This window comes from Melanaphis sacchari, unplaced genomic scaffold (genome assembly GCF_002803265.2).
Source record: "Melanaphis sacchari strain LSU unplaced genomic scaffold, SCAv2.0 Contig34_pilon_pilon, whole genome shotgun sequence".
Lineage (NCBI taxonomy): Eukaryota > Metazoa > Arthropoda > Insecta > Hemiptera > Aphididae > Melanaphis > Melanaphis sacchari.
In genome coordinates, this window is record NW_020271213.1 from 254,298 (window position 1) to 266,268 (window position 11,971).

An 11,971-nucleotide genomic window follows, 5' to 3' on the forward strand; every position below is an offset into this window, starting at 1 on the left:
ACGGTATGGCTAGCCGCCAAGGCTATCATGGTAAAATATTTTAAATTTTTATTCGCTAGTGACTAGTCCATGGTCACGTATAGTTGTTCCACTAGTTCACCATCTCTACGTGTACCTACATTTAAATAATATTGTTTCATTTAACTAGCAGCACTTATTAATCATTATTATCTTAATACATGCCACAGTAACAACTGGGAAGTCGGTTATCTTAGAAATTTAGAACCTTAGAATTAATTATACATGCTACCATAGCAGTAATTAATACTAAACGAATTATGAAAATCGTAACTGCTGACTGGCACCCGGACCCGGTAAATCTCTGCAGTGGTGCAGTGCAGGCGTGCAGCTGCCGAACGCTGAAGTGTGCTGGGCTGGCAGCTGGCACGCCGGGTGAAAACCCGTGTGCGACGTGTACTACTGCGAGTACAATTATTATTATGCGCGCGCGGTTATTATCGTGCGCTCGCGCGATTATTATCGTACGGTCGTGCGATTTATAACCGTGCTATTATCGGATTGAAATCGGGTTGGGCACTCTATTGTAGCATGTAGATGCGAGAATACGCACGAACGCCGACGTCAGCGGTGGGAGGTGGTGGAAGGACGGCGACGATACCGCCGCGCCGACTTACCGACAACCGCACGCTCTGCAACATGACCCGACTGGCGTGGGAAATGGGAATGTGGGATACTGGGATAATATTGAACGAAAACGGTGGCGGTGGCGGCGGCAGCCGAATATTGATGCGCGTCCGCGGCGCATGGCGATAAACCACCGACGCCGTACGCCGCCGTCGCCGCCGCTGCCGCCGCCTACACCGCCGGCTGGAGGCGGCGCACGCGCCAGACGGTCGCCCGTGATTTATGAGCTTAGCGCGGGAGGCACCAGCCACCAGCCAGTACGATTGGGCGACGACCGACCGAGGTGGTGTTTTGCTGATCTCAGACGGGCGCCGGACGGAAACGTTTTACATCTCTCGCACACGAATACACTCAATCGTTTCGGCGGTCCGTACGTCGTTTAAGTATCTCTGTCGTACTCTCTCGTACTACTATACTAGTCATTCTACTCGACTCGGCAGCAGCGGTGGTGTCGCAGCGGATCGGCAGATAACCTCGTCGTAGGTAATGCATTTTGTGTAGACCTACGCTCCGTACCTAGATCTTAAATAATTGATTTCGGCCGAAAATCTAGTCCACTCTTGTGGTAGCCAGTATTTAACACGTCGTGGTGCACCGCGCGTATCGACATAATATTATATATTACGATTTATACATAGGTATTATATATATGTATAGATTCAATTTGCGTCCCGCCTAAATCAAACGTCCCGATTTCAGCATTTATTTGAATAATTGTTGAAAGCCTTTTACACCTATACCTGACCTACCTATCTTTAGTACACGCCGTATACTCGTGTTTTAATACTTATTACTTGATAGGTACTTAATATGTTGTACTACATAATACTGTCGAAAATCTTGAACAGGTTTCAGTGAAGGTGCACCGCCGTGCGTAAATACAATCCGCGATAGAATGTTGTCATAATGATAGTTATTAGTTAATAAGAATCAAAATATTACTACGTCAGCGTAACATCTATCCGTGCGCTCGAGGACGGATCGTAAACATAATAACGATTTACGATATATATATATATATATTTTTTTTTTTTATTTTTTAGGGCTTTAGGTGTTCTGCTTTTCGATTTACGTTTTTTTCTACGTTCTCTTGTTTCTTATATTGTTGTATTATTCGTCGTATATACCACAATATATTATAATATCATATAATATACCTACGCATTTGTCAATTATACCTAATTGTACTGATCGTTAATTATATCGAGTCTATAATATATATATATATATATAGATACCTATACGACAACGATGGTTTTAAATTGTTTATTTAGTATACACGTGTATCGTGTACATAGGGTGTATGTTTTTATAATTTTTATTAATCATTATTCATTAGTAATGACTCGTTACAGCAGTAGTTTCATATTTGCTCATAAATTATTGTTAAATACTCCTAATATACCCTGTATGTACGTATCATCAAACTTATGAGCGATAATATTATTATTATTAATTTTATACATCTGGTGCGCGTAGGCAGCGATCCGTAGATAGAAATTTCGTATAATTATTATTTCTTTTGTCCTATTCCCGTTCTGTGGTAAATTAACTCGATGGCACAGCAGGCGGAACGTGCTCTATTTACCGAACAAATTATTTTTTTGATATGTGCCGCCATAGCGTTTAAAAAAAACTACTAGATAAATAGGTACGCATTGCGTAAACTGTGATGAATTCTTTTATGCAATACATATATATTGAATATTATAATATTATTAAATACCTAATACAAAATAGATAGGTAGGTAATAACTAGGTAATGAGAAAGTATAATATTGATTAGTGATTACATATCGTTATTACGTTTGACATTTTTAGATATTTATATTCATATCACGTATAATACGTATGTCGTTTATCTTGTAAAAATATCATTAACAGCAGATTTAATGATTATTAACTAGCGTTTCACATTAGCGTCTCCGACCAAATAAATTATATTCCTGTCGTAGGTGTATAATAGAATATAAAAAACTTCATCATTATCTCTATCATTTTCTTCTCGTCTTCAGATTCTTTTAATTTTGGAATATCATACTATCACACTCCCAATATATAAGTACTTATTATACCTTGAATAAATATTCATATTAGTTTTTTTTTTTTTTTTTAGTTAAAGATTTTGCAATGAAAATGTTGTTATTATCGGATGTATTGACAATGTTATAGGTTACTGGACACGTTAAAAATATATGCTTAGTACATCGGTTTTTTTAACAAATTCTCATAATTTATTCAGTTTATAACCAGCGCCCATATAGCTATTGAGTTAAAACATTCGTTTGCGATTTATTTAGTGTGGATATTAGATTTTAAAATTATAAAATAAATTAATAATATACCTACTGTTTTATATTGTCTGCTTAGTTATTAATATGGATTAAAATGATATTTAAATATTAATAAAAACTAATGCTGATGTCACTTAGTGCGTATTTTTATTATCTTGATATTGAATAATGAATTCATGTTTATAAACAAATGGACCAAATTAGTTAGGTATTTGTAAATATCTTTTTTTAGTTTTCATTTTACTGCAGCTGATTATGTTGTCATATGTATAAATCATAATAATGACAATTACAAATATCGTAGATGGTAAATAATGCAATTTTTAATTATAATTTTACATTTTTATTTAGTTATAAATATAGTATTTAATATTTAGTTACACATATTTTTTTTATTATAATTTAAAAATGTTTGAGAATTTAGAATAATATTTTTTGTGGTTTCACCGGGGCCAATATTAATAAAACTTTATCTAAATATTTTTCTCCAATTTCTTTATCAGTTAACTTAATTCGTCAAATTGCATGATATTCATATTATTTTTATTATGTGTATAACTGCGTGAATATTCTATAGTATAGAAATATACTATAGAATAATACTTATCCGGAAACTATGGAGATAAAGTTGCATCAATTACTCATTATTGGAGTAGGCGTCTATATTCATCGTAAACTTCTCTCGGTTTGTTTTCGTTTACATTTTCCGTTTTCATTATCCAGACAACGTAATGCAACAATAACGTGCAACATAGGTACTTACAAACATAGAAGGGTGCGGCGGCGTTTATGGGTCAAGGTTGTATGACGCCCCTGCCGCTCCGACGCTTGGTATATATATCGCACACCAGCCATTTAAAATGGCTGTATCAAGGGACTAAGCCACTGTAAAAAGATCGGAATCGATCCTGCTATTAAAACATTTTCTTGCCCTTAAATAATTGTGACGTGGTTTTAATATAACAAAAGCTTGAGTCTAAGATTTTTTGTTTTAAAGTGGACCAATATTTTTGCCATTTTATTTATTCTTCTCCTCCTCTTCTTCTATTTAAATACGAGTTCTCGATAGTAAACTACTTGAATTACAGAGGTAGGTATTTATAAAATAATTTATTTAAAACCAAACACATCAATATATCTTTATCGTACTTATCTATATATATTAATTTGCTTGAGTAGTTAACTTTTCGAACTATAAAATTACCTATTAAATTAAATATAAAAGCATAATATTGTCATTTAAAAATTTCAAATAACGTTTGCTTTGTTGATAATAATATAGCTGTTCCTATGTTTTATAGTATATAATATTATTACGAAAATCGATATGGATGCATCATATATTAATATGTATTGTGCCCATCAGAATCACGATTATTTTAATATGACTATCGATTATAAAAACAGCCGAAAAAAATTGTTTATTTCGAAATGAGTGTTATTCATAAATTATAACTGATAGAACAACGAAATATTTTTTGACGCACTAAGTTAAATGATGTAGGTATGCAAGTGTTAACCTTCAACTATCATAATACTGTATGACCAGAACAAATGTAATTTTTCGGGAGGGGACAAACAGATACAACAATTCAGCACAGATTTTTTACCAAATAAATATTTGTGTAGTACGATTTTGTAAATCAACCTTAGAATTCATATGTTTTATTCATATTCTCAAAACATAAAAACAAATTTTTGTTCCGTTTGTCAGTAGAAATATTTAATACTTAAAATTATTTATGTATTAATTTACTTTAATTAAATTCTTTATTCGAAGGTATTTATCGTGGTTCTTTTCCGTAATCAATCTTTATACTACATACGTATATTTTAATTGAGACTAAGATCTATTTTATTTCACTCGAGTATTCTTGCATGGTTTTTAAATAAAGTTATTAAATACATACGTAGTATATTAATTATATGATAATTGATAACTATAAATTATTATTTTAAATCATATAAATTATAGAATTGTGTAAATTTAATATCTCAATATTTTCTCCATTTTTACTATAATATTTACAATTTATAACGAACACAATATAAACCGTGTAAACTGGAATATTAAAGTCTTTGTTACTTACCTATATACAAATTTACTGATATTCATTAATCGGTTATATTGTTATCATTCAATATCCAATAGTGGTATCAGCGATATTGCGATAGCTATCTTTGTGTTATATAACTGTGCCGAGTGACTGAGTCAGAACACAGGATAATGACCGAGTTCATTCGATGATATTTCCATTGTTGATGTATTGACATTAATTACCTAATAATTATTTCAGTGTTTATTTACCAAATAGAAATTTAATGATAGTAATTAAAATATTTAAATGGTGACATTTATAAATTTATCAATATATTTTATTAAAAAAATCACAATGTATCCAATTATTAATAGTTAAGAAAATTATATAAATATTTAATGCAATATATTCTTTTTGCATTTTATTTATTAAGAAACAATTAACTTTATTTAAAATTGAAAGTAGCATGACTATATGTATAATATTTTTATAGAACTGAAGTAAAACTAAAAAAGAATCATCTCAAAAAAAATTCAACCATGCCTGCACCAACAAAATCAAATGCAGCGATGTCACCAGATGGTGGAGCACCACAACCAACTGTACCAAAAACTGAACTTCAAGAACTACAAATGAAAGCTGGTGAAGTAACAGATGAAGTGAGTTAAGTTTTCCTTTATTTCTAACTTCTAAGTCTATTAACATTATAAATATACTTACATAATTTTTTTTTTTACCATTTAAATTTAGTCACTTGAAAGTACCAGAAGAATGCTAGCTCTGTGTGAAGAGGTAAGATACTATTTAAAAATTATTTAGTATAATATATTTAACGAACCTTTATTTTAACTTGCTAACTATTTAAAATATATATTGTGCAATAATCATTATTTTTACTTTTAATTCTTATTTGTGGAAACCTAAAAAATTCAGAAGTGTAAATATTTATATTGAATTATAATGCTTAATTTTCTAAGACAAAAATATTGTTGACAAAAAATATTTACTATTTTTGAATTTTATAGTACTGCAATAAAATATTTTAATACCTTATAAATAACATGTTAACTAAATTACGAGGATAATATAATAAATATTGTTCTCGTATATTTTCTTTCATTAAATCCGATATTAACACAATCATAAATAAAATTATATTTATAGGTGTGAGTGTAAAATATAACATATATTATATTTTTGTATAATAATAAAGCTACTGGTGCTGCTTACTGCTGCTGCTGCTGCATGTCGGTGTGTGTTTGTCTTGTGCATTATTTGCTTGTTACATTCTCAAATTTAAAATTGATAAAATTCTTCAATTTTCAAACACATGTGAATTATTTGTTTAGAAAACAATAATATTCATTAAAATACAAGTTAACAAAATGCCAACTCATACAAATACATACTAATATAAAAAATGTAAAATAATATATTTCAACGGTTTATTGAAACAAACATATATTATATTTCTTAACAAGTATAATACAGAGTTTCAATAACTCAGGAGTCCACAGAAGAAATTTTATATTTAAAAAATATAAAAACATTTGTGTAAACTCTTAATGAATTGATCATTAAACTATTTAAATAATTTCATGTTACATTCAAGTATATTTATTAATTTAATTTTAATTTTTTATTGGTTTTTACACTGACTAATTTATTATTTTGAAAAATAATATGTAACAAGTGTTTTTTGGTTGAAATACAATTTAAAATACCTTCAGTGTATGGTTAAAGATCTATACAACGGGTACTAAAAGATTACCAAAATATAGCAGCTTTTAATAAGTGGCTTCTCTTTAACTACAATTGTTAATTGTACAACACTTGACATGACTAATAAGTGATTATTATACTAGTACTATATGTCGACAATCTGAGTTATTGATACTTGGCTAACACCTGTATATATATATGTTTAATATAAAATCATTCATTTAGATACTTTATTCAATGGCATATAATAAACATTGTTACAAAGATAAATAAATCAAAATAAATGTATGCTTAAAACTTATAAAAAAAAATCATTTTAGTGTGTACCTACTTAAAAATTTAATATTTTGTTCCTAATATAATTTAACACATAAAAAATATTATCATAAATATTTATCGAAGTTATAATGTTCATTATAGACTGTTTTATGTATATTTATAAGAAAAATAAGTATTAATTTTTCACATCGGACTATTTAGTTTTTAAAACTATTAATTAGCAAGTATGAATACATATATTTACTGTAAGAACCAATTTACACACATTATTAACAGAAATAAACTAATAAAAACTTAACTATACACAAGCAAATACAAAGTATATGAATAAACTTTTAAAATTTTAAACATTTTTAAAAATAATACACACCAGAATTGATTTATACAAAAATAAATAGGTTACACTATCTCTCATATAATGTTATTATTATTGGTTTTTTTTCTGTCACACGCACACCACACGATCACCACCACCTACCACCACCATCACTACTACCACTCTTCTACTTTCAAATACTACAATCATAGAGCAAGGAGGCTGGAATAAGGACATTAGTTGCACTCGATGACCAGGGAGGTGAGTTGATGTTCTTGTTGCTGCTGCCGTTGCCGTAACTACGGAATCTTGTCTACTTTTAAAGGATACAATATCATATACTCACATACATATATACATACATAAACACCTATACACCCAAATATACAGTGTACACATATAAATATCATAATGGTTCACTACAAAGTGCACGCGCGCTACTCACATTGTGTGTCAAATTGATTTTATTTTTAAGTTATTAAAAATAAACTTTATAATGATAAATAATAATGAGCATTACCGGCGGTGGTAATTTTTGTCTATCCACCGTCCGTGTTTCACTAAGCACTAAAATCACAGATTCACAGATATTAATAAAATTACATAGCTAATATATTTATAATTTTTCATTTATATATATCTCATTGATCACAACATCACTACACAAACACTAATAAGTATTAACACCAAAATATGAAAGGAAAAAAATTGCATTCATGGGCTTTAAATCTGTTATAAGGCAAGGGTCTAATCAGTGATTTTTTTTGTATAGTTCAGTACAATGTATATTTACTTAATAAAGTTACCTTTTATAATTATGTCTTACAAGCTTGATTTGTTTTAGATACAAAATTATTTAAGGTTTAATAGATACTAAAAAAATATTTTTGTTTGGTAATTAATAATTTTATATAGTAATAAATATTTAAAATGGTCATTTATTTTTGCTATACTAACATTTTTTTATTTTTTTATTATTTTGCTTCTATACACTACTACATTTTTTTTATTTTATTCCATATTGTGTACTTAGCACTCATTTTTGATTTTTATATTTTATTTGTAGAGTGTAGATGTTGGCACAAAAACCATAGAAAATTTGCACATACAAGGCGGTAAGACATGTTGCCTAAGGTTATTTTATTAAATTGCTTTTAATTTTATACTGCATAAACTCCCTGTATTGTGATGTTCTAATTTATAGAATATATCTTAAAGCAAATAATATTATGATAGCATATTATGTAATTTGAAAAATAAAAATATTATTTGGGGTTTTGTAAATCATATAATAAATCTAAGATATGTATGTAACTGTTTGTAGAAATTTAAACTACAAACAACCATTTTCATTATTTAACCATTGTATATTTCATTCCTTAAGATTTAAATATTTGACGTTTTTCCTCGTTTTGCATAGCATATTATAGTAGTAATTAAGTTGTTGTGTTGTTGTTATTGTTGACTTGTTGTTGTTGTATGAATTCGGCATAATTTTTTTTGTTTGTTTATAAAACCTTAATTGTTGAATGTTGATTATTATTTGTCCTGTTATACTTAAATTACATAATTCATATTGTATATCATTTTAATTCAATCGTCTTAGACATAACATTATAAAAATAATAGATAGATATAAATCCCTGTAGAAGTTTAAAATACATTTAATATTTATACATATTTTTTATATTTATATATATTTTAGATAGAAGACATTAAATATAAAATATACATCGACACACTATTTTGATCATTACGACAAAGGCTTTGTTGTCGGTGATTATTGTTGTTGTTGTTTTTTTTTTGTGTAGAGCCATGAAGTCGGGATGAAATCTCTTGTGATGTTGGATGAACAAGGGGGTAAGAGCTATGAAATAAAAAAACCGAGTTAACAAACAAATTATAAAAACAAAAATATTAATGGTCAAAATCTGAAACGTGATAAATGCTATCGAGTTGGATTTTATTATTCTAAAAATATTTGTAATTTTCTTATCATCCTTAAATATAATTGAATATTGTCGATGGAATAAAATAATAAACAACTTTGATTTATGATACAATTAAATAAATATAGTTGATTGCTAATATCTAATAGAACATTTAAGGCTATTTACATTTCACTACTAAACTTCATTATTTTATTGAGTATTTAATGTATATCTAATAGCTTTAATTTAAATTTTTCAGTGGCGTATTAAGATCTATGACATGGGCATATTTTAGAAATTGTTAAAATTAATATAAAATTAATAAATCTAAAATATGATTTGCAAATCATATTATAATTTAAAAATAGAACTTTTATTATATTTGTATGTTAGATAAAATTAACAAAAATAATTTGAAGGTAATTGATGTTTTTTTGATTGAAAATCAATATAATTAAATTTATTAAAATTAAACATCTACGTACGTCACTGAGCTACTATTATAATCTATTGATGTCAAAAATTAACGAAACAACAACATAATTTGTACGAAATAAGAAAATGTATTATTTAAATACAAATGCGAATCTGAGGAAACGTTTTAAATGCAAAATTAAAACAATATAATAATTATTTAATAATATAATACTGCCGGTAATGTTCTTTGATATGAACATCCTATTTTTAAAGCCGATTATTATTTATTCATAAATTTTAATTTAAATTTAAACTTAATATTCTTAAACATTTTGTTTATGAAAAAATTGCGCGTTTAGTTCAGTCTAATTATCACATTTATAGGAGAAATCACTACACACAAAAACAATAAATATATACACTTTTGTACAACTCTATTATTCAAATTATAAATTATTATTTGTATCTAATATATTTTTTTATTTGTGTGTGTGTGTGCGCTACGCATGTGTGTATGTGTGTGTGAAAATTTCAAAAACCATAGAACAATTGGACAGGATTGAAGAAGGTATGGATCAAATTAATGCTGACATGAAAGAGGCAGAAAAAAACCTGACTGGTATGGAAAAATGTTGTGGAATATGTGTGCTGCCTTGTAACAAGTATGTTAAAAAATAACAATTAATATTTTTATGTATATTGAATTTTATTTGTTTAATCATACTAATGTATTCTTAAAAGGTCAGCCTCATTTAAAGAAGATGAAGGTACGTGGCGAGGTAATGATGATGGTAAAGTGGTCAACAACCAACCACAGCGTGTAATGGATGAACGTAATGGAATGGGTGCCCAAGGAGGTTATATAGCAAAGTATGAACTTTTTTATTAGTGAAAATTATTAAAAAATTTTAATTTTATAATTTGCTTACTAACATTATAATTCTACTAAACCATACAGTTATACTAAGCTTGTTTGTTGTGCATAAATATATACCTGTTTAAATTAAAATTTAAAAAAAATAAAGGAAAGAAATTTTAACATTTTTATATTAGTTGCGAGTTAATTCATTAAATATTAATAAATAAATCATAAAATTATAAACACCATTTATTTTGATATTGTTTATATTTTTACTTACAATTAATGGCTATAGCTATTTTGTAGGATATGTTATGTAAAATATTTCATGTTTCTATGATTAATAGAATAACAAATGATGCTCGAGAAAATGAAATGGAAGAAAATATGGGTCAAGTTAATACTATGATTGGAAATTTACGTAATATGGCGTTGGATATGGGAAGTGAATTGGAGAATCAGAATAGACAAGTTTCACGAATAAACATGAAGGTATTTTTTGGTTTTTTTATTTTGATTAATTTGTTGGAATTATTTATTTAACTTATTTTAATTTAATTAACTAAAATTTTTCTAGTTAACAGAACACTTATTTTTGATATATTCATAGCATACCTGTATAGAATAATTTGTAAATTATTAAAATATAATTTTTAAATTTCTTCAACATTTTCAAAACAAATAAGATTTATTTATTAATAAAATCAAAAAAAGTATTCGTGGTTGTTAATATTTTTATTTTATTTTACAATTTGTATTGTTTAGGCTGGATCTAATGAAACAAGAATTTCAGTAGCGAACCAACGAGCACATGAACTGCTCAAGTAATTTGATATACAAAATATAGCTAGGACAACAGCTATTATACTACTACAGCTATTTGTTTTAGTTTATTGCTACAGCTATCAGAAATATAATTTTTTTTTTTATTTGATAATTCTTTAAATTGTATTTATAAAAAATATATATAATTTATTAATCATGAATTATTGTTATATATTATTATAGCTATAAATATTTTACATACATTTTTATGTCTTATTGATTAATATAAAATTAGTTAGTTTAATAAATTTTAGCTTTTTTTTACTATTAATTGTTAATATTGTTTAAGAATAAAAGGCTGGCAGCAAATTTGGTTACAGAGATAAATAGCTGTGTTATGTGGTCCAACAATTAAATTTCATTTACTGTTAATTTTTTTTTTTTTAGTTTAACTATCATTAATATTAATACTATTATTAGGATTAAATACAGCAATAATATTTAGAAAGATCCAAAATACCTTGGTAATTCTCATTAAACTTATCATGTATGTAAACAATTCAATTTTTAAGGTATTAAAATAATTAATCAAATCATTAATAATATTTTTATTAATGATATTTAAAAATTTAATATTTATTATTGTTAATTCTTGAAGCAAATATCAAACTATTAATTCATAGCGTGATATAAAATTAATTATA

General features: G+C 27.3%; 1 protein-coding gene across 7 annotated transcripts; it reads left to right on the forward strand.

The window, feature by feature from the left end:
• Window positions 1-840: 840 nt before the first annotated feature.
• LOC112596826 (synaptosomal-associated protein 25) lies at window positions 841-11,430 on the forward strand. 7 transcript variants are annotated; one of them, XM_025342641.1, is made up of 8 exons: window positions 883-1,124; window positions 5,472-5,637; window positions 5,729-5,770; window positions 8,362-8,410; window positions 10,188-10,305; window positions 10,385-10,513; window positions 10,850-10,994; window positions 11,268-11,360. In XM_025342641.1, the coding sequence occupies exons 2-8, from the start codon at window positions 5,518-5,520 to the stop codon at window positions 11,328-11,330; spliced, it is 666 nt and encodes a 221-aa protein (XP_025198426.1). In that variant the 5' UTR covers window positions 883-1,124; window positions 5,472-5,517; the 3' UTR covers window positions 11,331-11,360. The 7 variants fall into 7 exon arrangements, with proteins under 7 accessions (XP_025198432.1, XP_025198426.1, XP_025198428.1 ...); XM_025342643.1 differs by lacking the exon at window positions 8,362-8,410 and adding an exon at window positions 9,107-9,155; XM_025342642.1 differs by lacking the exon at window positions 8,362-8,410 and adding an exon at window positions 7,508-7,556 and having other exon boundaries at window positions 884-1,124; window positions 11,268-11,430.
• Window positions 11,431-11,971: the final 541 nt, after the last annotated feature.

Bases quoted from the DNA above. Each gene is read 5' to 3' on its own strand.
- LOC112596826 (XM_025342644.1), top strand. From the start codon at position 5,184: ATGATATTTCCATTGTTGAT. The intron at 5,638-5,728 runs GTGAGTTAAGTT...ATTTAAATTTAG, and splicing joins CTGGTGAAGTAACAGATGAA to TCACTTGAAAGTACCAGAAG. The intron at 10,995-11,267 runs GTATTTTTTGGT...TGTATTGTTTAG, and splicing joins TTTCACGAATAAACATGAAG to GCTGGATCTAATGAAACAAG.